This window comes from Lycorma delicatula, chromosome 4, assembly GCF_047948215.1.
Source record: "Lycorma delicatula isolate Av1 chromosome 4, ASM4794821v1, whole genome shotgun sequence".
NCBI lineage: Eukaryota > Metazoa > Arthropoda > Insecta > Hemiptera > Fulgoridae > Lycorma > Lycorma delicatula.
The window spans coordinates 155,528,483-155,555,032 of NC_134458.1; the positions used below are offsets into that span (position 1 = coordinate 155,528,483).

The 26,550-nt window shown below is 28.6% G+C and overlaps 2 protein-coding genes across 3 annotated transcripts in view; one reads left to right on the top strand and one right to left on the bottom strand.

Annotated features, from left to right (window-relative positions):
- The window catches only part of Nos (Nitric oxide synthase), a 752,676-nt gene that overhangs the window by 446,491 nt on the left and 279,635 nt on the right, over positions 1-26,550 (top strand). The gene's annotated exons all lie outside the window — the stretch shown is intronic.
- The window catches only part of LOC142323217 (cilia- and flagella-associated protein 299-like), a 63,427-nt gene that overhangs the window by 11,833 nt on the left and 25,044 nt on the right, over positions 1-26,550 (bottom strand). Inside the window, exons 3-4 of the mRNA XM_075362570.1 lie at positions 19,013-19,212; positions 11,927-12,044 (exon numbers count right to left, since the gene is read on the bottom strand). Of these exons, the coding sequence (XP_075218685.1) occupies positions 11,927-12,044; positions 19,013-19,212 (318 nt within the window). The remainder of the gene's footprint in view (positions 1-11,926; positions 12,045-19,012; positions 19,213-26,550) is intronic.

The window sequence follows — 26,550 nt, forward strand, 5'->3', positions numbered from 1 at the left end:
CCATGTTTGCAACAAATTTCGTTTTATTTCATTTTAGGCCCGTCGCAGTCCGTAAATACACACGAAAAACAAACAGGGGAAATGCTGCTAAGGAAGTTGTGTCTTCCTTAGCAGCATAAAATGTTTAAATAGATTTCAGTACACTGAAAATATTCATGAAGAGGCCCTCTGATTCCCGGACGATAGGTTATGATAATCCAAGATTTTTTTTTTTCAGTAGCACCAGAAAATAAGTTAACTTCATATATTTTACATTGTTATATATATTTTACATATTTATTATGATTTATCACCTACTAATATTAAAGATGTTGATTATTGCTTTAGTTTTTTGAGCATCTAGGCTTCAAAAATTAAAATTGGAAGGTTTAAATATAATTTAATTTATGAATTGCATAACTTGACCGACTAGTTGGGAAAGTTATGCGATTGATTGCCGGCTATTTTTAATCATTGTTTGACTTCACATAAAATTTGAACATAACTTTTGACAGTTAGCTTCAAAAATTAATATATTTTAAATACTTTGAAAAAGAGTTGTTTTTTTATCTTTCTTCATAAATATTGAAGAGACAATAAATAAATGGGGGAAAAAATTGTCTCTCTGACATCTTTATCGAACTAAACTGCTCTGTAACTTTTTCATGTTTTATTCTAGGTCTTTTTACGGTTAGATTGATTTATATCTCTTAATAGAAAGGACTGAGTATTTTTGTTTATGAGGTAAATTAAATGTAATGTTCAATTTTTTAATTTTGGAAAAATTGTTAACTGTAATTTTTACTGATAATCCATAAATAGATTCTTTGATTAATCTATTTAAAAAAAAAAAATTATTTCAATAAGTGCTTTTTACATTTTTTTTTACAAAGTACAATTTCCAGTATTGATTACCCTTATTGCTTTTAACCAATTTTTTCTGTATTATGCAGTATCTCAACAGTTAAATATAGTTTAAAAAAAATAAATATTTTAATATAATTTTATTATATTTCTTAATTTTCTGGTAGAGCGGACACGTTTCTTTGAAGCTTTGAATTTTTTAAGGAAAAAGAGAGAGAAAACAGTGAAATTAAAAACATCCCTATTGTAATTAAGGAACAGCAGTTAAAAAATAATAATTATTAAGGTGACTATTCCACCTTTGGTACAACTTTTTATTAAATACACTTTTGTTTTTATTAAATTTTTTTTATTTTATCATTGTAAAAAAAATCCTGACCATTTTGTACACGGCTTAGTTTTTTTATTAAAATTTATGTATGTGGATATAAATTGCATTTTAATATAAATTTTACTTTAAGGTAAATTTGATAGCTATGTTTAATAATATATTTCTTTGAAATATATAATATTTTTATATCATACTAGTTGTTGTCCACGGCTTCGCTCGTATGGATTTTGTATTTGTACCTGCAGTAAGATTGGCCAATATTAAATTTTTGTTAAAATTCAATCATAACTTAGTGATTGACGTTTTAATAAAGAAAAAATTGGCCAATTGATCTACTAATATTTAAATTGGTCAAAATTTTAGTTTAATTTTAATTTAGTTTTTTTAGTTAATTTTAATGACAATGATAAAAATATTTTGCATCAAATTTGAAAGATAAAACTATGGAGAAAGAGTGGATGGGAATAGTGTTCTGCTATAATACCATCCGTTAATGAATTCTAACATATTGTTAGCACCCGTAAGTTAAACTTCTGAAAAAGGGTGATAAATATAATTTTATTTTCATCGGGTCAAGTGCTAATTTTCACGACTGTAACACCTTCGGTTCCTGAAATATAGGATTCTCATGAAAATAATTACTTATTTTTTGCCATGGCGCCCAGCAGATTCGGTTTTTTAAAAATGGTGAAACGTGTCAATCTGTTTTTAAAGGAACATTGAAATACCAATTTTCATTATTTTAATACCTTCGATTCGATAATACTTAAAATAAAAAGGTTTAGGGTTCTTTATCTCCATACTTTACGTAAGAGAGGAAATTTGTTTCATCAATTATTTATTCCCTCCGTTATACAAATAATTATTTGTAATTTTTTTTTTGTAAATATTGATCACATATTATTTAAAAAAACCTTTTTATTGTGAAAGAGCGGGCATCAACAGCTATGACTACTACCCCGGTAGAAACTGATATCGTATGAAAAGATGCCATGCCTAACCGGGATTCGAATCCGGGACCTCCACAGAATTACCAAGACCTTACCTACTCAGCCACGTAGGTTGACAAAATATTATTGTTACGTTTACTCAAGAATTTAATTTTCGAATAGCCATCTTTAAATTTTCTGAAATTACACTTTCACCGATAATTTTTACTTAATTTTCTTGATGTGTATCCACTGATTATATTATTAATATAACGTGTTAACTATCAAAATTGGAATCTAGTTTTTGAATTTAATTTGAGCATAATTCTATTTTTCAATTTTTATCAATAACGGTTTGGAATAGATTTTCTTTTTATATAATAAATGAAGTATGCATAAAGTTGTTGTTATATATATATATATATATATATATATATATATATATATATATATATATATATATGCTTAGTAATAAGAACTCAAAGTAAATAAGTGATTTTTAAAACCTTCCTTAAAATATTTGATTATATATCCTTTACTTTTCATTTATAAAGTATTTTCTAAATCTTATTCATAGCTAAGCTATCTTTATACGAAACGAACTAAATAATCTCTTATAATTGAATGAATACACAATTAGTTTATTATGAAATGAAGGATATTTTCAGGTACCTCTACAGATAACTAATACTGCAGTTTCTTTATATTTATTTCTTTTATGTAAGAAAAAAATTATTTCCTTTCTAACCAGAACTGGCTAATTAATCGTCTGGCATTACAATCAGAACCTTTAATATTTATATACTCCTCTTTTGTGCTCTACAAATACTAGGTTGATTTTAATGTATTGAAATCTAATTTTTTCTTTTTTTTTACTTTTCTAAAAATTCCAAAATTAAAGATAAATTTTTGAATATTTATTATTATTATTATTATTTTAGTACATCAATTTAGTAATTAACTTAGTAATAATCAGATACTGAAAGTTAAGTTAGTTCAAGAATGTTTTAAACTTGTGACAGGAAGTTTGAACTTATCCTAACTGTTGTAGGATAACTTTTTGTTGCTAAATCTGATCTGCGTAATCTTATTTGATGAAGTCAATTTAAAATGATGGAAAGGGTGATATGTACCAAGCACATCCAGCTGTAAAATTTAACTTTATTTCAAAATAGATCTTAAAATCTATTTTAATTTGTTCATTTTATTATTATTATTATTATTATTATTATTATTATTTTTATTATTATTGTTATTATTTAACTTATTTATCTTATTTTTTTAATAATATATGATTATTTAATTTTATTTTCTATACAGTTATATAACACTAAGAAATTCTAGATCTCGGTAAAAATTTACCTAAATTGAAATTTTATAATTCTTAACTTTCCTAAATTCAAAAAATACTCAAAAATTTGTGTATGTAGAGGTGATGCAAACGATTAACGGTAGTCTTTCGTACAAGTGGTAGAAAGTTTGAGAACCAATAATGTAATTTTTTTATTTTCTCTAACATTCTACTATTATTTATAATTAACAAAATATCCTGGTCTGGTTATGTGTAGAGCTGTAATAAGCTAAAGGTAAATTATGATAAGAATAAAGGACGCAGCTATTTACTGACCACTATACAACTGTACACACACATACGAGTACATACAGTGTTAAAAAGTATGGGAACCCTTAAAGTAACTTTTCATTCGTTAGACGAAGAAAAATGTAAAACGATTTATTTTGTTGTTTTGTGACCACCACAGTCAAAATCCACCATCAAAGAAAGTTCAAGTTGTTAAATGTAAACGATAGGATTTTAATGCATTGGAATGAGTTTAAAGGGAATCAAAAAATAATTTTGATTTAAAAAAGTTCAAGTTACAACATTATTTTAATGGCCATTTAATATTTTTGATTGCTAGTTTCTAAAGTGGTTAACTCTATAACCTTAATTCTGGTCTCATACCAAAAAATAGATTGTTTAGAAGTAGGATAATTTATAAATTAAATTGTTATTTTTAAATTGTTATAAAAAATAACAATATTTATTTTTTTACGTTTAACGGTTGAAAAGTTGTTTAAGAGTTCCCGTTCTTTGTTTCTATACATTTATAAAATTGATATTGACCTTGACATTATCTAAAATCATTATTCTTTTACATCCTGGTTTTTTTTTCACTTATCACATCCGCTTTTTCTTTCAACTCATCTATCAACACACAATATTTTTTCATCTGATATTCAAATTCGATTTGGTTATTCATTTTACTTTTTTAAAGTCGGTGTTCACCATCCCTAGAACCGTCAGTACTATCCTGAATCTAGGGATGTTATTTTTTATTTTTTTTTCTATTATTACGATCTCGGATATGTTTCTTACACATATTTCAACGAGGAAAACTTAACAGTAAAAGTATTGTACCCGGCTATAAAAGGTGTGAAACAAGAGGACATTTTGAAACAAATTTTAGTGTCTCATTGAAAACAGGACCCGGAGAAAACAAAATCTGGATAAATATATAATTATCTAAAAAATTACCTTAGGTGATGCTAATGTCATAAATCAACATTGTTTTTTCCATTTAACAATTCATACTTTAGCGTTAAATCTTGAAAAGCTTTCAAAAAGGAAAGTTCAATAAGATAAGATTTTAAAGGTGGAGAGGACGTTTTTGGCAATATTTCGACGGGTCTTATTAACAAGTAAGACTTCGTTAGGTAATAGGTTACAATTTCATACGTATCCTAGGATTTCCTAATTTTTATCTTGAAAGATTTACTTAGTTTTCTCTTTTTCGATAGAATATTATATTTGATTCTTTAAAAATATCTCTGATTTGTTTTCATCGTAAATAGAATTAAATTTATTTATAAAAATGTGTTATGTAAAAAACAAAACGTTCTACCATAGTTACTTAAGTAAAACTGGTGTCCTTTAATGGATTCATTTTTTTTATATTTTAGTTAAGACCTAGTGCTCTCTATTTTACTTTTGATACTTATATGTAGTTCACCCGCCCTCTATAAACCCCCATCTTCTCTGTCTCTTAACCCTTTACAAACTTCCTAAAGCCGGAGCTCTGAAACCTTTAATATTAAATTTACAGCTATTCAACCTTCTATAGAAATAACTGAGAACTTGTCTTCCTACCAGAGTATGTACCGTGTTTTAAGATAAGATGCATGCTCATGTTTGGTATTAACTTTTATTCGCTACAAAAATAAAAAATTTTAAAAAATTGAATGTTATCTCCTTTCTAATATTGGATTCGGTTTCTTTTTAATATACACACACACATATATATATATATATATATATATATATATATATATATATATATAAATGCAATTTATCTGTTCCTCTTTTTATAATGGAGAAAGTAACCTAATATCAAACTTTTTTTATTCATTTTTTTCTTTCTTATGTGATATGCTTTTAGTCTAACGAAATCAGTTAAAAAAAACTAGCTGTATTTATATATATATATATATATATCGTTTACAAATAAATTTGTATCTACAGTTTTTCAGTAACTAAGGAAGAGATTTCAATTTATTTATTTATTTATTTCAATATTCCTAGGATTTAAATTTGAGCCAAAGTTAGGATTCCGTTAACTTGATTCTATATCGTATATCTATGAACAAAATTTACAGTTATGTGGTGAACTAAATCATTCAACTATAATAAAACACAAATTTGTGTTATTAGTAAATTAATGTAGAAATACAAAAAATAAGATGGGCTAAATTTTAGCGTTTATAAAGTACGGCAACCTTTAAATAATTTTTTAATAGTTAGAGGTAAAAATATAAATTTAAAAAATGCTCTTAAAAATCTAGTTACCTATACCTCAAGGACCTAGGAGGCCCCAAGTTGGGGGAAACTTAAAAATTTTAATGAAATAAGGAGGGGTTGTACAGAGCAATTTAAAAGCATAAAAAAGAAAAACATTAATATGATGTAAATTCTTTAGTTATAAGAATTCTGATCAAAATTGCGACGATTTACATAGTTTTCACAATTAAATTCAAAAAGCGGTCCATAATGCATCTATCACTTACATTTTGAAAAAAAAACTGTTTAAAAGTGAAATATTAAAAAAGAAATTAAGCAAATGCTTCTATTCAAAACAATGTATTTGTAAGACCATTGCTTGGGTTTTAACTGTAGGCTATTTTTGAAACTAGGTATGAAAATATTAAATGGCTTATTTTGATCGGGATTTTTGTTGTCGTTTGTTTTTTACGTCAAAAGTTTTATTTTTGAATGTCCCTTAAAATGATGCATCACAGTTTTACTATTTCCATTTAAAATTTTATAGTCCTATGTTTGCTTGTGTCTTATACCGAAAAGTAGCTCCGTTTTGCTAAATTAAATTTTTTTAGTATTTTATTATTGAGAATTTATTTAAAGGGCACTGTAAGACCACTTCTGAAAATGACTAAAAAAATTAAGCAGCATTTCATTTTTGTTAAAATTGTTCGTAGTTTGATAGTTTTTTTATGTCAAAACATTAGTTATTTACTCGTGTAAAATAATTTTTCGTTATTTCTTAGTTGTTGGAGTTTTCGCTACTTTGTCAAGTTAAATTTTTACCAATTAGGGATTGTTTTGAGTTAAAAGTACAAACTTATCCATAATAGTTAACTAATTTTAAATTCCTTTGTTTTAGTTACTAGAATTGTGGAGCTGATTTTCTAATTTAAGGACAAACAAAAGTCTAATTATGCTTACTTGATGAATTAATTCACCACAGAAGCTTTGAGAAGATTGTACATGGGAATATGGAAATGTTATTTTGTAGCGTACCGGGATTCGAACCCGAGACTCCTGGATGAAAGCCCGAGACGTTCTCTCCGCGGACGTTGGTTAGTTGCGTCCGCCTGGAAAAGAACCCGTCAATTGCGTCCCTCGTAGGAAATTTTACCCGTTCAACACGTAGGAAATTGTACCTTACTATTCCGAAAAATTGATCATAATAATATGTATGGATGCTATTATTTTCTCTAATTATTTGTGGTTTTAATACCCCAGTGAAAAGCAAACACATTTTTCACACTTAGTAGTGATTTCCTGTAGATATCCTTGGAAAGGAATTACAGAATATGTTTTGTGTAGCCCCTTATAAAAATTTGTCATTTCTCTATGTTACATTTTTATTCTATTTTTTGTGCTGTTTGTTTAACCAATTAACAGTTTTCTCAATTTTCTGTGTAACTTTTAATTTAATTTATTTTTTACTTTTTTTAAAATCTTTTTCCTACTGTTTTTCTAACTACTTATAATAATTCTGTCAATCTTCTATCTTACTTTATTTTATTGGTAAAAATTTCATGTAGACAGCCTGTACATTCTGTTTTTGAGAACATATTTTTCTTGTGAATTTATTCATTTCTTCCCGAAGATACATTTACTTTTCTTCTATCCGTTTATATATTCTTACTTTTTTATTCTTCTTAATTTGATGTATGTATCAGCCTGGAAATTTTTCAAAACATCAACTCCATTGTGTTTGTTGAGATTTTAAGTCTAGAGTGCGTGAAAATATTCGCAATTATTCATCGTACGATTCGTTGAAACGCGAAAATCCGTCCATATTCTTGGAGGAAACATAGCATCTGGAGAAATGAAGTTGTCAAATATGTATTCTGTAAATTTTCTTATATTTTTTTTTTTCTGTCTGGATGTAATGATAACGACAGTTTATGTCGTTGGGACTTAAGAAGGGTAAGCCAAAAAATAATCTAAAAATCCTAAATACAAATACACCAAGAAGCAGGTCGGTTGGGGGTGTTGAAACTTTGTTGTTGTTAGCAATGACCGGAACGCAACTGACCGGTTTGAAAAAGAGAGTCGGGTAGCGGAGGGCGGAATTGATTGAGCCCGTTCTCCGCCACCGAGATTGATAGATATTTTTTCTAAAAATTCTAATTTCTAAATTTCTAATAATTTCTCGGTTGAAAAGATTCTTCATCTCTTTATCTGTACCCGGTTTTTTGATTAGAATTATTTCATTAATTCACCATGAGTTTAATTTTTGAATAAGTATCGGTGAACGCTTTATCTGTTTTTTATATTTGTATCAACCTAATTTATTTTAGCAGTATTTTCTGTTAATTGTCAAATTATCAAAATGGCAATCTACTCTTTGCGAACGACTTTTTTTTTTGTTGAGAAACTATGAATTTTTTGTTAAAAATAAAACTTTTGAATTTTATTTAGCAACCGTTAAATGTTGCTTTTTCTTTGTAAATAATAAAGTTTACATATGTATGTTACTATTTTTATTATTATTATTATTATATATGTTACTGTAAAAAAGCCAAAATTAGAGAAAGTCAATATTTTCCTTTGAATGTGGACTCATACCAAATAAGTCCGTGAAAGACTGAAATATTTGCTTATGTTATTATACATTTGGACCTTCGTCGGTATATGTCGATAAAGATAAGCTCTGGTGGTGATCAAAACGGTAATTAGAGATTTAAAAAACTTACCCAATAACAACTCACCCAATAAAAATAGGTAAATAGATTTCGAGAAACCCTCGTAAAAAAAGGAAGTTTAAATTTAATCCGAACATAACCTACGCTCGCCTAATTAACGTTGAATGTACAAATTATATATACTATTCTCAAACATTGGATGTGGTTAATCAAATTCATGACATTCAATTCGCACTGATGGTGAAATTTGAATAAAAATATTTTTATAAAAAAATTTAACAAAGAGCAAACTATCTGACCACTTATTTGTTATCGTTCATCCATGTAGTTGGACAAACATATTCTGTATATCCTGGTTGGCCCTTTAAATTTATAAAATTCTTAAAATTTGATTAATTTTTTTTTATAAATGCAGTGAATTTGGTTAATCGCCTTCAATGGTGGGGAATAACATATATAATTTTTATTTTTAACGTTAAGTAGACGAGGTTATATTTGGCTTAAATTAAACTTCCTTTGTTTACGAGGTCTCGTAATTTATTCATCTTAGAGATTGGTATTGGATGATTTTATTTTTAATTTTTAGTTCTCGTTTTGAACCCCGCCAGAGCTCCTAAGCTCCGAATAAGCAAATATTTCGGTCTTTTATCGACGTATTTGGTATGTGCCGACATTTGCCAGATATAGGTCTTTCATGGTAACATATATATATATATATATTAATTTCTGCTTTCTACTATTAAGAATTTAAAGTAAAATCCCGAGACTTTTACAAAAGTGTTTAAGATATTTATTATTTCCATGTCTTATTCAGAGCTATTCATTTTTTCTGTATTCATTGCGTTAGTAAACAATTTAGAAATTTTCCCATCAATTTATTAAATCTTATTTTTAAGAAATACTATTACTCTTGTCGATGGTGTTTTCTTTTTCCATAACACTAATTAAAAAACTCATGAATTTCTACATCCCTTCAATCGTGTACATAAATATGTGCTCAGATAATTTTCATTTATTCTATCTAAGCGATTTTTTTTAAATTGTTGTACAGGTATATTCAAAAATGTGAAAAGTAAATAAAATCTTTAAAGTTTACTTATTTGTAAATAAAAAACCAAAAAATTGTAAATAAATATATTTAATTGACGTCTTTTGTATTCTAGATAATTTTAAAGATCCAACATGAAAAGTGAAAAAAGAAAAAATACGTTATTTTCAATTACTTTCGTAATCCCCCTTATGAATCTTTGTACTCTTAAAATATATTTTTTTAAAAATCAAAACTTTGTAAATCACTAACCGATTGGTACAATAGAATACGTGGTTAAATCATTGTTATCTAGTTATAGGCATCATTCGTTTAACCCTTGTTTTCTATCTGCTTTGTACATGTACCCATCCACATTGTGAACATGTTCATTTCTGTACATATAAACTGTTTATGTTTGACGAGTAAAGACGGCTGTTTTAGTGATTATGTTAGGTTTAATTCCCTTCTCACTTGTAAGTTACCTAACTTCTCCACCCAACATTTCTAATCACTTTAAACTTCATAAAATAGTAATAGAATTTTACATTATGTTGATTTAGTTTTATGTACATTGATTAAAGATGTTACATATTCTGTACGTAAACATACTTGTTATCGTAACAGAGTCAAGCCGGATTATAACGGTTGAACGATTTTAGCTGGTTTTACACGATATTATGGGATGATTCAATTTTGAATTAAATTAGTTATGTAATACATTTATTAATTTTAATTTAGTAAAATTTTTCTTAGGAGTGTTAAATAATACATTTTTACCCTTAACACATATTTTGTCCGCAGAAAAAGTTTAATTAAAATATTTTCGTTTAATTTTTAAATGTCAAGAACATGTCAAAAAATGTAATTTTTATTTAAAAATTCTTTGTATATATTAACAATATAAGTTGACATTGCGAACTGCCTACCTGGCCGGAACCGTATCTCGTTTGGACGTTGTCAATTAGCTCCGTACTCTTGAGTGGATGAAACCTAATTTATCAATAGTATTTCATTAGCCATATTAATCGCCAATCCTCCTTATTGTGAAGTTCGATCGCTAATTAGTTTTAAAAATTCCAAAAAAAAGAAATTCAGCCAGCAGAAATTAATCTACAGCTAGTTGAAAGTATATGAAGAAGTATGATATAATTAGGCAAATGTATCGGTTAGTCAACAAAATGAGCAAAAACGTTTACCACGAAGAAAACTATTATCGCCCGTTTAAAGATAAACTACTTCTGATAACAAACCAACAAAATAGAAAATTCAAAATTGATGAAGATCATACAAATCTCTCTTCTGGCTGTCGTTCTGTATTTTTTTTTTTTTTTTAGATTTATGTGAAGTGGTTTTTGAATGCACCAGATTATGTGAAGTGGTTTTTGAATGCACCAGAATACACTAGAAGAAATAGATGTTTCTCTCGAATATCTTAATAAAGTACATAAGGGGTTGAATTTTTGGGTCGTATAATGACGAGAGAGAAGAAGAGGGTGTCTCATTGCACACCTAAAATTAAACGACAGCCACTTGAATAGCATCATTTTTCGACAAAACTCAAAATGTTAGGTCCAAACACCTTCAACCATAAACCTTTTATCAGCGATTTTTTTAAGAGAGGAAATCTGTTATTCTGAATAACTGTCTTGAGATGAAACCATCGACGAAGAAAGTTACTAAAAAAAAATTAAACAGTTACGATGAGATAAATCAAAGTGCCCTAATCATTAATGGGGTGTGTTTGTTCCTTGACAACGCGGATCATGATGTTCTTCAAACAAGGTTAGAAGAGTTGAAAAAGTTTCAACGGAATGTATACTTGAAACTGTCCGGATTTGACTTCATTATTTACCGAAATTAAATAAATTTTTGAGAAAATGCATGCAGACTGTTGACGATCTCCATAAACTGTTACGAATAGTTAAAAAAATAGGCGACTAACTAAGGAATCATCGAGCTCCTCTTCCAATCTTAAAAACGACTGATAACATTTAGGATTATGTTGGAAAATAGTTTAAGGCATATTTTTATTTTTAAGAAAAGAATCTTAAGTTATAATAAACTGTTATTAATTTAAAGGACATTTTATTCTTTTAAAATGATCGTAATAATATATCTTTAAAATGTATGTTTCAAAGATAAAAAACTATACGATTTATTGCTAAAATTTTAATTTATTTAAATAAAGACAAGAATAGTAGAAATGTGTGTCCTGCATTAATAATAAATTTATCAGGGATAGCAAAACTTTTTGAATGATTAAACAAAAATGGGAAGTCGAGTGTTAAAACATGCTAACCATACTGTGACGCCATCGATTGTACTGTGCTGAAAACAAACCTATACTGTATGCACTGTATTGAATGAATATTGTCGTAGGAAAGAATGGGTTGGGTTGTTGGAAAGGAAATGTTTTTTGCTGTTTATGTGGGACATTACAATTGAGAGGGGGCGACTTGAGAGAGAATACGAACGTGGGACGTGCGCTGCCCGCATAATAGGGCGCTTGTATCATACACAGTCGTAATTCCATACTATGATTTTTTTTTAACTTCCTATTTTTCAAAACTGGCGATTTAAAATTGTGAAAAAACAAATAATGATAATCATTCATACGTAATAAAATAGTCAATATTTGAAATAATTATCAAAAAGAATCCAATTGACGTTTTATATTAAAAATGTGTGCTTACATTAGGGGATAAAAACAATTATATCAATACAAAAATAGACTACGTATTCAAAAACAGATCTGAAAAGAATCTATAAAATTAAATAGTGCATAGTTAATTATCAGAAAATTATGCACAGAGGAATTACTCAATTGGTTTGTTTTGTTTACAAACAAATAGTTTTTATAGACTAAGGTAGCGTACATTTTTATGTTTTTGTTGTATTTTTTTTTATTATTATACGTATAAATATGTAATATAATATGAATAAGTGTACAGAATGATCATATATTCAGTGCATTTTAGATGTTAATAAAAAAATAACAAAGCAATTTACTTATATGCATGTCTTATTGTTGAACGGAGCATTTCAAACACTTTTGTTTATAGTACTTACGCCTTCGATTCTTTAGTTCATTATTATCGACAACCTTCGTTGCGTATACCCTGTCTTTGATGAACTTCCAAATAAAAGATCGAGTGGTCTAACATCAGTGATTGAGGTGGTCAGCGAATTGTTCCATCACCGCCAATCAAAAGTTGAAAAAATTGTTTATCTAAGTAGTCCTAACACGTGAATCCCAGTTTAGTAATGCGTCATCTTTTTGAAAGTAAAAGTTGGGTTGCCGATGTTCAGTTTGCGGTATTGCGTACTCCTGTAACATATCTAGATAACTATCGCTAGTATCTGTTGGATCAGCAAAGAAGAATGGTCCGATCGATTCATAAGCAGTCAACGCACATCAAACGTTAAGGTTTCGGGCTATCACGTTGTGTTTGTTGAACGGCATGAGGGTTCTCGCTACGCCAAATCGTAAAGTTATGACAGTTAACCAGATACATGGAACGTAGCTTCCGTCAGACAATATTACTGTTTCTATAAACTCATTATCTTCGTTCACTTTATCAAGAATGTTCACTGCAAAATTGTTACGGCGTGGTTTATACTCATATTCAATTGCATGCAACAATCGAATTTTATATGCATCAAGTTTTAGGCGCTTGTGTAGAACCTTCACAGTTATCGATTGCGGTTATCCCAGTTCTAAACTCAGACGAGTCGATCTACCCGGGTTTCTCTGAACAGTTTCTCTTATTTGATCCGCAACTTCCTCGGAGACGGGAGGTCTGCCAGCACCTTTTTCTGTGTGCTACACTTATTTTTTCCTAAACTGCTGATACCTGAGTCTTTATTAGAAGGATCAAGGCCAACAGAAATTAGAGATCCGCTTTCATGAAACCATAGTACGTAAATTGCTTTCTCTTGCATGATAGCCATTGCTCAACTGACGATTCTCCCTATAGTTACACTGCACCGATGTGTTCAATCAAGGTCATCAGTAACTCTTGATACCTACAGTAATGTTTGAGAAAATCAACGTGCGCTAAATTGCTTTGTTCATTTTTTATTAATCCCTAAAATCAAGGGGTTATTCTCTAATAACCCCTCGATTATTATTACATCATGTGAGAATAAACCGACCGATCGCTTTCAAATTTTCGTGATACATTCGTATTAGCCCAGCGAAGGTTTCAAAGCCTTAGATCAAAGCCTTAGCCCCCGTGGGGTAGTATGAGGGGTATCAGCTTCTTGCTAGGGGCCGAGCCCTGTGCACATAACTATATAAATAGGATAAAATAATTTTCATTAACGCCATCTGATTCTTTTTTATTTATTTTTTGAATTTAATATTTTCATCTATTTTGTTAAAATTGATGAAAATCTATTTTTATTGTAATTTCATATTATATACGTTTATATATTAAATAATTTATATGAATTTTAATATTATTTATTTTTCAATTTATAATTAATTAGATATTTATTGAAGCGGCTCTGATCAAGGTGTTGATTACTTTTCTTAGTTTTATTCAGACAATTATTATCAAGCAAAAAACATGCATACATTATATATATATATATACACATCCTTCCAGAAATTTTTAGTGCTTCAATATATATTTTTTTAAGACAGGGTCATGAAAAAATCTGCTTATTTTAACTAAATAGCCAGGAAAGTAAAAAATCAGATGAATGGGTACTCTACTACTCCTTTAAAGGGGATTTACTTTTTTAAAGAATTTGTTAGGTCGTTTATTGATAAGTTATAGGAATTGTATGCTTTGCTATTCCTAGAATGTTTACCATAGTTCAAACCTCACCAATCTCACTACTATATAAATCATAAATGTATAAATAAATAATTTAAACCTTCTTTTACTAAATCTAATGTCGTCGTGTACATCGAGCGATATCGTCTATATCGATTGTCATTGTTTATATCAATCGTTGTCTATGTCAATATCGAATTCCTCAAATTTTCAGCGAAATCGGTTAAGCAGTTTTTGAGTTACCAAAAACTGAGTATTGAATAAGGGTCGTTCAAATTGAATAAAATAAGTAAATAGTCATAACCATGACTAAATTATTAACAGTTTTTTATTATTATTCTAGTTCTAATTATCTGTTTTTAATCATTTCTACCAGCTATTTTGTAATGAATAAAATTTTGGTTTATCTGAAATTCATATTTTTATCTGAGAGCCGCCATTATGTTTCTACGAATCCTAGAAGGTTGAAATTTTCATAGAGCATTTTTAGAACCTTCGTTAAAAGTCTGTAAAGTTTCAATATAATCGATCGGGGAATGGGCGAGTAATACTAAATCAAAAGCGTATACCTCTTCGTGGGGCACAATATATAATATATATAATAGTGATATAATTTATAATAATAATAATTATATATATAATAATACATATTATTATTTTCTATTTATTTAATAAATTCTTTAAAAAATAATAAAAGAGTTAAGAATTATACTAAAAATATTGTTAAAAATCCTTTTTTAAACTACATTTTGATGCTTGTATTTACATTAAATATTATTTAAAAAAAAGCTTTCCTCTTGCATATAAAAAAAAAATGTATATCAATTTTTCTTCTATAATATTAGATAAATGTTACCATCTGCAAGAAGATAAACCTACGTTTTACGCCTTTTTACTACATTTTCTATCATAATTTCTTATCATATGTGTTTTTAAAATCCCAGGATTTTGGTTATGATGTGTATAAAAATATATTACGAATTTTTTTATGTAAAAAAAGAGATGGAGGTTTTATTACTTTTCATAAGTTATTTGAATTTAACCAAATATGAAACTCATTGTGATAAATTTTTTTATTATAATAAATTTGGAAAAAAATTATTATCCTGAAATCTAATTTTCATCAGTTATTATAATTGTTACTCTAGGATTTGAACGAAAGTAAGATTTTCAAGGTATAATTTCATTTAATTTGATTGAATTACCATGTTACCGTTATTTTGTGGTCATTTAATATTAAAACAAAAGGTTCGTCAATATGAGATTGAAAATGAACGATAGCCAAACTATAGTTTATATCTAGCTATAGCAGAATAAAAATAAGATGACTTAAAATTTGTAATATTTACCTTACCTAACAACATATTTTACTTCGCCCGGGTCCGTCAACAAAGGAATGAATTTTTTTTTCTAATTTTCCTAATGAAATATAAGTAATATTTAAGTACAACTTCCATTTTAATTTTTTTTATCGACTTAGTAAAGATCGGATGTGTCATTCATATATATATATATATATATATATATATATATATATATATATATATATATATATATATATATATATATATGTACATATTTATTTATATATCATTAATCCAAGGAGGGAGAGAGAGGTAGATTGATTGACGTATAATTGAACATACATTCATTCTTACATTAAGCCATTAGATATTCGTTAGGATTTACATCAGTAACCGTTCACCCTGATCGGTTAGTAAGTGTATCTTTTTTGTGTTTATTTTTTATACTTAAAGCTGAAAAAAATGTTTGACAATAAAGTTGCAATACTTTCCTGGCATTGACTATTTATTCTTATATAGTGGGAAAATAACACTAGTCAACAAAAAAAAAAAAAACGTTTTTTCGTGTATCTGGAATCGTATATGTTCCTAATTTTAATCGTATATCGTACTTTAACTAATTTTCTGGGTGCTGAATTCAAAACTGTTATAAAAATTTCTGTAATACGTCACTTTTTTTTACCTTAGGATTTATTTACCAATAAATGTGTAGTCGCTATATAATCAATAATTAAAAAAAAAAAAAATTATTTGTGTGTATTAATTAAAAATATGGTTAAATCAACTAAATTTCTATTTATTCAAACACAGATAAATTGAAATGCATTAATTCAATTTTAAAATTGTATTAATTATCAAACATTATAATATATTTGACAAACATAACATATATGTTGTACCTTTTCCTAGGAAAGAACATAAGTAATTTTAGGACTCGTATTTCTAGTAAAAACAAAAAAATATATAAACATGGATCCAGACAGTTCTTTTTTAAGTTAAAACTTAACTTAAAAAAATTAAGGAACAAATTGATGGTTTAGTTTTTGATCAAGAAAAATTTTTGATCTAGAAAAATGAAATAAAACAGGTCCCAGAGCTGTATCGTTAATAATTTTTAAGAAAATTATTGTAAAACACAGAAAACTTGTGTCAGAAACATATTTTTTTTAGGTTTGACATAAATAACTTTGTTGGATTGCTAGTAAAGAAATAATTCTAAAGAAAATCTATGTATTTGACTGAACATCAAAGAGAGTTTAAAAATTTGACTTTCGTTAAAACGAAACACACTGAAAAATGGGAAAAAATATTTTAATTTTAAACTAAAACAGAATTAATTATTCAATTATTGGAAAATATCTGGAAACAAAATCAATTATTAAAAATAAATAAAAACTATGAAAAAATTATAATAATTCTTTATAATTTTCAATAATTGTTTAAAAATATTTATCTTCTAACCTAGAAATCAGTTTTTAAAAATAAAAACGTATTACAAACTATGCGAATCGTAGCATGAGGACCAGGGTATAAAAACCACATTTATGCCTTTATTAAATTTACAAAATAGACTTGCTAAGATAATATGTAAAGATAAAAAAGTAAACATTGATAAAACTATTCAGTCTACAACAAACTTATATTTTATCTTACGCCCATAACTAAAAAATAAATATTAATATCAAATATTAAATCAAGACAAAAATCACTGCTATTACCAAAAGAAGACTTAAATATAAGCAAAAGAGCATCTATTCAGCGCTATAATATTTTATAACGAACAATATCAGTAGTAACCCTTAAGAATTTGAAAGTAAAAAATTAAAACTGTTAAGAGAAAATTAAAAAAGTGCATAAATTTTATCATGTGAATTTACATATTACATGTAAATTTAAGATACCTAGAAAAATTGTAAATAATATAAACAAACGATTATTAACAGAGATTATTGGGAATATTTTGCTTCAATTTAAATAAATTAAGTTTAAGTTTGTAATTTCAATTAGTATGTAATCAGGTTTGCGCACAGGTAAATAATACCTTCTGTATAACTAATCTTACAATAAAAATAGCTAGTTACAGGCATGCGCCTGATAAATAAATTTAAAAAAATTCAACTGCGTTGAAAATTCTTGTCATGGATCCTTTTTTTTCGGGTTTTTTTGTTCGTTACAAACGATTTCATGAGATATCACACATATTAAACCACTAACGTTAAGATAGGTGGCCTAAAAGGTTAGTTATATAACTTAATTTTGATTCACTTCAACCCTATTTACTAAATTTTTTAAATTTATTTTTAGTAATTGATTTTGTTTCAAGATATTTCCCAATATTAAAATGATTCATGTTTCGGTTTAGAATTATAACGTAATATTTTTCTGCCACTTTTCGGTCTGTTTTTTTTTTTCATTAAAAGTTGTTTATAATTCTCAGAATTTAGTTCTGTACGACTTTTTTTGCAAAATTTATTTGTTCAATAGCAATTTAACGAAAATATTGTTCATCAATCTAAAACATTATATTTTGCGACAGCAAAGTTTTTTGTTTTACAAGAATTTTTGAGGAAACTAGTTATATAGTACTGGGGGCATATTTCTTTAATTTTTCAGTAAAAACTATATGATACCATATCAAGGTTACCTTTTAACTTCTGAGATTTTCATTATGGCTTCATTTTTTCTTGGATCAGAAATCAAGAACTCGAAAACGAAGTATTTCTGGACACGTTTATATGATTTTTTCCTTATTCTACTTATAAATTCCTGAAATTTTTTACGTTTCTTCGCGAGATATTGTGTATTATTAAGGTTCCATTAAAAAATACTATTAGAAAAGAATAGTTGGAAATAAATTTATTTATTCGGATTATGAATGACAATATTTAAAAATTTTATTGAAATTTATTTTTAATTAAAAAACCCGTAATTTTGATTGGAAATCATTTAAGAAAGATTAATAAAAGCTCATTCTACAAAAAATACCATTTATTCTATATTTAGTTCAGATGCCATAACAGTTATTTCCACGTTACATAAGCACATAACTTCTGAAAACATCACACAGTTCCCAAAAATTAGAAGCATCTGATGCAAAGCTTACTACAGAAAATTTGTTCCACTGTTCTTTTTCATTGAGCTGAACATGTACGTAGTTTTTGTATCAACATGTCAAGTTTACCGAATCCAGCTGATATTTATTTAGCCATACAAGTGATTTTTCACTCGTATAATACGGTTTTTCAAAATAATAAATTTTAACTACTTGAATTTTTATCATTTAAAAATGACAAAAATTTACAACAAATATTCTATAATGAATTATTTATTGGTTAATTTAATTTACCTTGTAATTATCCGAATGATTACACTGACTGTACCCGGTTCTCCAGTTGTAATATCCGAGGTCAGTTATATTGGGTTTAAGAATTTTTCTACCTTGAAATATCGGTGTCCATTGTCCAGATCTTAAACGATGAGCATAATCTATGTAGCCTGATATTTCAGATCCGAGTCTTGTTAAAACTCTGATGAAAATTATCGTCTGTAATATGAAATAAATATTGTATGATTTAATTGCATATAAATAAATGTAATCATGAAATTTTATTACAAAAGTTTTCGGTTAATTCGTGAATCTTTATTGGGATTTTCACGACTAAATAATAAAAATAAAAATTTTACTTAAGTATGATTTGTAGACACTTGTATAACCTCTATTACACAAGACGCAATTTTTTTAGAGAGTTAAAAATTAAATAAATGATTAAAATTATTACTTCCTTGTACGAAGTAAAGAAAGTATACTTCCTTTACATCGTACAAGGAAGTATTATGATCGCGAAAAATTTCGGTTTTCAGATTTCAATGAAAATATCCATTTGACCATTCCTGAATCTATTTTGACTAGTTTCGGCGTGACGTCTCTACGTAATATGTACGTACGTATGTATCTCACAAAAACGATTAGCCGTAGGATGTTGAAATTTTGGATTTAGGACTGTTGTAACATCTAATTGTGGACCTCCCATTTTGATTGCAATCGACTTGACCAAAAAGCCCAAAATCCCAAAAAAAAAAATGGATTTTGGACTTTTTCTTAACTGCAGTAATATGCACTCGCTGAGAGCTTTTCAACGATATATCTAAGTTGTACTTATTTTCATTGGTTCCAGAATTGTAGCCAAATAAAATTTTATTTAATGAAATATTTGGATCTTACAAGGGGAAGGCACATCGGTTCGAATCATACTTCATCTCCTATTTTTAACTTAAATATATTGATTTATTAATAATTATTAACGACAAATAATAATCCAATAATAACAATTAAAAAAAAAAATATGAAAAAAAAAACAGAAGTTATTAATGAAATAAAATGTTATATACTTTTCGTTTTAAAAAAAATGTGTATATATAATTTAATAGACGTACAAGGAAGTCATGTTGTGTCCATATCACAGTTTTTTTAATTATGAGAAATTTATTAAATGATTTAATATACGTAATGATAAGATAGAATGATTTTAATTCAAAAAACAAATCTCCCCGCAGTAGGATGAGATAGAACATTGTTAACTACGATAATTGTTTATACGAATTAATTAATCTCTGGTTGACTAATAAAAATAAATAAAATAATTTTTTTTAAATTTGCTTTTAAATAGTTATATATACATCCTTATATTACTTCTCGACATAGTCCCCGACCAAATTCAAGCACTTGTTTTATAGTGACACCGCCTTGTCTATTCCCTCTTAAAAGTATGACACCGCCAAAGTACCCATTCGTTCGCTGACTCCATCCGTGAGTTAATCATTTGCTTTTGTAATGTTGAGTAGCAGCCAATTCTTCAATTTTGTGAACAGATGAAAATCAGACGGTTGCCAAATCAGGTCTGTAAGGGGAACGGTAAAAAATCTCCCACTTAAAAGTACTAAGTACACTCTTAATGCTACCAATGGTGTGAGACCGTGTGCGTTGACATGCAAACAAACGATCCACTTCGTTAGCATCCCTCATCATTTATTCTGAATCGCTCTTCTAAGCTTTGCAACGTTTCACAATAAACGTTTGTGGTTATTATTTTTTCTTACTTGGCTACATAAATTCTGCAAATAAATTTCTTTTACGGTCACAAAACATTGAAGCCATCATTGGTTTGTTCCTATCTATTTATTTATTTATTTTTTCAAATGTGTGCACCCACCCACTAATTGGACTATACTTTTGTATCAGTATTGATAGACCGAATTCATGACTCATCCCTCGTAACAATATTGTCAAGAATTCTGGTATCGCTGAAGAAAAGTTAATGCCGCTTTCATTCATTTCGTTTTGTGGAGATTTATATTGCAAGTGTATCACGAATCTCATGTTTTCATTAGTAGCAATGCAATATTGACCTCTTCTTCCTCGTCGCGAATATTAAAGCGCCCGTTCCTGAATTTCCTGCACCATTCTCTAAGAATCATCACTCATTACATTATTACAGTCTACTGTTCATGCACTACGTTGCTGTGTTAACCGGTTTGCTTGTAACGCCCGACCTGAAGTGAATTTAAAAACATAGCTTACATATTTCAAATAATTCCCGCAAAATATTTTACATTTTTCTATCGAATGGTAGAAATTGCTTACAATTATCAGAGTTAAAAGAAAAGAAACCCGTTTTCCTACATACACACAATAAAAATTTGTATAATTAATTTAATTCCGGTTAGAACCGGTTTTTTAAGTTATCTTTAAAAATTAAAGTTTTATGCTATTTCCCAAACCCTACATGTTAAAACCATTAACTCTTGTATGATAGGAAGAAAACATTCGAGGGCTATCCCACCATTATATCTGTGCACTAGCATAAGAGACCGTGGTGGATTTCCAGTAAGTGTTGTGCGTTGATTTTTCTCCCATTGCTCCCACCTCGCTCCCACAACAATGATAATTTTTGCTAACAGCGAATATGTATTTGGGATATTAACTGATACCGATACAAAGTTAATTGTACCAGTTACGTGCATCTCACATAACCCGTCTTTCATTTACGTGAGATGCAGAAAGCTGGAAGTGATGTCAATATAACTACTTTTGAAGTACTTTATTTATTTATCTTTAAGATTAGCATCCCTCTAATAAGAAAAGAGATTTGAATACATTTATTATGGACATTTATTTATGTCAATTTTTTGTCTGATAGATAATTTTTCATTGTGATCTGATTTCTTCTTGAGAAATTTCTTTTTTCTCATTTTAATCGAAATCGTAATTAAATTTTTTGATATCATGCACAACCTGAATCTGCTACTCTAAAAATTTTCATTTTTTAAAATTATTCTAAAATCTTGATAGAAAATTTATGAAATTGAAATTTTATATAATTATTCCTAAGTGTCTATTTAAGAAAAAAAATCAATGTAAAATACCGAAATTAATCAGAAAATTTTATTCAAACAACAAAACTGAATACTAATTTCGTATTGTTTTTAGTAATTTCTCATAAAATGGATAAATTTTTTTATCCTCCATGTAGGTTTTAAACCGATAAATAGGAAAATCGGTCAGATAATCTAACAAAATATTCTACAAAAATATTAATTGGATTTTTTATATCGAACTTTACTAGGGTTTCCTTAAGAGATTCAGCGGAATTTATGTATAGTTTTTATATTTTTTCAATCCAATCATAATATGTATAATACAGAAAACTTCAATTCATAAACGGATTATGACAACGAAGGATTTAATTGAGATAGTTTTTCGTATATTTTTTTTATGCAGTTATAATTAAAGCTAGAAAAATCGAATAATAACATCAATACCAATGACAAAAAAAAGTTTCATTTTTTAATTGTACGTACTATAAAAGCTTAAAATTGGTGTATTTACTTAATCCCTTGTATTTTTCATATAAATTACAAATTCAATAAATTTATATATTAAAATCTATATCCCGATCTTCATTTTAAGCATCCTTAACTAGATAAAGACGTTTCTACAGTGTCCCATATCCCATAAGTCTCCATAATAGAAAAATAAACATTTTACTTTCCCGTCTAGTGCAATAGCAGAATTATACCTTTAGAAGGGAAAGTATTGTAATCGGTCCAATTTGGGCATATGCGATTTTCACCCGATCTTCACGTTTTCACACGTAAGGAACCCAAAAATATTAAAAAACCGAATGAAAGTTTTCCAGATGTTCGTATGTACATGTGTGTGTTCGGTTTTAGGTGTCGCACCCTAGATCACCTTTTATCTCCAGAACTACTGGACCGATTTTGACCAAACTGGGTCAGATTATTTTTATATTTGGGGCACTGATGCCATTAAATTTTAAACTTAAAAGATCAAGTGAGTGAGGTTGTATAGCAAGGTCGCCCTGATTAACTCGAGATTTCGCCTATAAAGTCTTATTTTTCTTAGGCTTATTTGTTAATTAAAAATAATATTTACAAAATCGCACTCCCACCCCAAAAAATGATCTATATAAACTAGCGGCTAAGTAGGTATACTGCATCAGTGGCACTCCCCCTCGCCCCAAGGAGCGCTAGTGTAGCACTGACGTACAGCTGCTGTAGTCGTCTGCTATATTGTGACGACATAAATGAGCGATAGCGTTAAATAAACAAATAATAGTTAAATAAAGTGTAAAAAAGTATTTAAAGTGGCCGCTAGTACCGCCTCACCTGCGCGAATGAAATACGGTATGCGAGCACGCTTTAGTTAGAATCATTGAATAAAATAAACAAAAAATATTATATTTAAAATGATAAATATTTTTAATTAACTTGTGTGTGTGTGTGTGTGTTTTTTTTTTAAATATTTGATTTTTATAGATTTTTAACAAACTTATAATTGTTAAATACCTCTCAAAGAATTAAACATTGAAAAATAAACTCTTTTACCTCGGAACTATTTTTCGGTATAAAACCACCAAATATCAAACATCCAGGGGGGGGCCTTCATGGGAAGGTAACTCAAAGATTTTAGATGAAAAGGGTAGGATTTTGATTATGAACCATAAAAGGTATTAAAAAACAAACATTTTGATGTAAAAATGTTTAGGCTACGACGAACCTAACCAAAATGGCAGTGATATAAAACCTTTTATATCATCTTTTTTAAACCTTTTAAAACTTTTATTTCAAAAGTAGTCTACAGTAACTGCTTAAGAGTAAAACTCTGAAAAAATAAATTAAACAAGAAAATATTCTTATTTCAAAACATTTATCTTTCGGTTTAATATCGCTACTTCGGGTGTACTGCAGAGGTCACTTTTAAAACTAGCCGTGAAACAAAAGTTGTCTTTTTTTATAGAATTCTTAACCTAAATTTTTTATTTTTTTGTGCCCTTTAATACTATTTGTCAGCAACCCTACTTTTTCCATTTTTATTTTTTCGTTTCTCTCCTTGGAGGGTTCGCATATAGTAGGGAGGGGGGTTTATACAGAAAATATGTAGTTTCGAGGTAGTATATTTAGCTAAATTTCATCTTTCTATTTACGACTATTGAAAAGTTATGAAGGATTCCATTGTTTTTCTAACAATGTATACACAAGGTGATTCACGAATAATAATGTACATTCATATCGATGGTATGTAAAATATATGAAGATCATTGGTTACATAGTTTTACAAAAATTTCTTAATATTTGTTTCTATATTCATTTTAAGTGAGCATTGTGACTCACGAGGCAGATATCAAAACACGTTACAAATCATCCTAAGAATAAAATCATATCCTGTTAAACTCCAATAAAAAAAAAAAAAGAAAAAAAAAAAAAAAACATTTAATATGAGAAGTGTTTGTGAAACCACAAAAAAACCCCTGATAAACAATAATTTTTTCGAAAACATTGACAAATATCGTCATACAGATAAAAAGTACTGACGTTGAACGTTGTTGAATAATTTACAGAATGTTTTAAATTGTACTTTAGAAACAGCCGAAATTTCTGATAAGTAACATTTAACCCCAGAACTGGCGCATGGGGCTTCATCCCAACAGAAAGATGCTGTAATACCAAACTTATGATTTAAAAAAGAAACCAAAAAAAAAGTCGGGTGGGGGGCTTTGTCGGGCGCACGGCCGTTGGTTTAATGTGAAACGTTACAGACCTTGGATGAAGTTCCTCCGAGCTACAGACCGACTAACTTATCTGTAGAGTATTTTTTTTTGAACAAAACAAAGTTTCCGATGGAAATTTTAGTTCTTTAATTTGGTCAACTCTACAAACAAACTGGTCGGTCTGTATGTCTGCGAGTCACTTTTAGTGCATTGGATTGAAATAGAAACGAGACATTGACTGCGTACTAAATTTAATTTTAACATAAAACAGACACTAAATGGTACATGATATTTATTTAGACTAATATTCTTCCACAATTTTGTTCAACATCGGTCTGTGATATGAGACATAAGGCATAATAAGCAACGGTAGATGTGGTCGCGCCGTCGGCGTCGTTCACTGAAGCACGCCGTGCCAGCTTTGCGACGCTCCCGAAACAGTCTCGCTCGCTCGGCATCGGACATTGAGGTACCTGTGCGTGGCCCATAACCTCCCCTTTCCAACAATATACTTAATTTATATTTCCGGCTGGCTTTTGCGCAGTCTGAGACTGACATATTGAATTTTTATACATTTTTACATACATTAATTTTTTACACATAGATATTGTGCAAAATACACTTATTATTACTTAAATCGATCTATCTTGACAAACTCTGAACACAAACACACGAATCACCGTGCTATCGCGTATAAGTCGTGAGCTACACTGAATGGTAATGAGCGAGAGCACCAGTTTTGACCGATATACGCTGTGCTCCCTCCCCGCCAATCCGCTCCCAGTAGCGGATATACAATAGTATAGCAGTTACGTACGGACTGATCATCCAAGCTCGCCGTTACGTGGCGGCTATTGTGCTTATTTTAAAAAATATAGAAAATTATTTTATTTTAGAATCTGTGAGAGTTCATGTTGAATTAACGAGGATTACTGAGGTTTGACTTTATTCGGTCCTGTCAGATTCCGTTTCGGGGAGGATTTATTGTGGGTAAATAAAATAAAATAAAATAAAATAAAAGCTTCTCGACCTTTGATTCGGAGGTCCCGAGTTCGAATATCGGTCAGACATGGAATTTTTCACACACTACAAAATTTCCACATTTCCTACGTACAAGCTTTTTTGTAGGCTTCTGAGGTGAATTCATCAGGCAAAAAAAATAAAAAAATAATGTGTATATGCGTGGGAGCGCGCGCGTGTGTTTTAGTATATTTTTAATAACTTCGTTATTCTGAAAATCCTAACATTATATATTACTTCTTTTAATAATAATAATAATTGGAGCGTAACATGTATAACAAGAGTATTTCATCTATCAGCGAGTTTCTAGTAATTTTAATCAATCATAATGGTTGTTGATTCCTCCCGGTTTGGAATGCTACATAATTAATAGATGTGGATTCCAATAATGTTTGGTCTGTTCGTCTTATATAATCCTAGTTACTACCGTTCTTGATTATATATATAGATATATACAGAGTGTAACACGAAGTTCTTCCTGGACTTTCATAATCTATTCTACTCGTGAAAATAACGGAAAAGGTCATACAAACATATGTCCTAAAATACTTCGTTTGCGAGTTAAGGCTAATGAATGAATGATTTCTCTCGGATTTCAGCTATCCCGGTCAAATGAGGTCGTATTGAAATCTTAATAGCTTAATTATCTATATAGCTTAATATCTTAATTAAGGAGCAGAATTTATGATTTCATATGGTTTTTGACCTGAAAACTCAAGTAAAGTAGGTTTTATAACCGTATCTGCACTAGTTTTTGAGAAATCTGGGTGAAAATCAATTAATTGGAGGAAAAA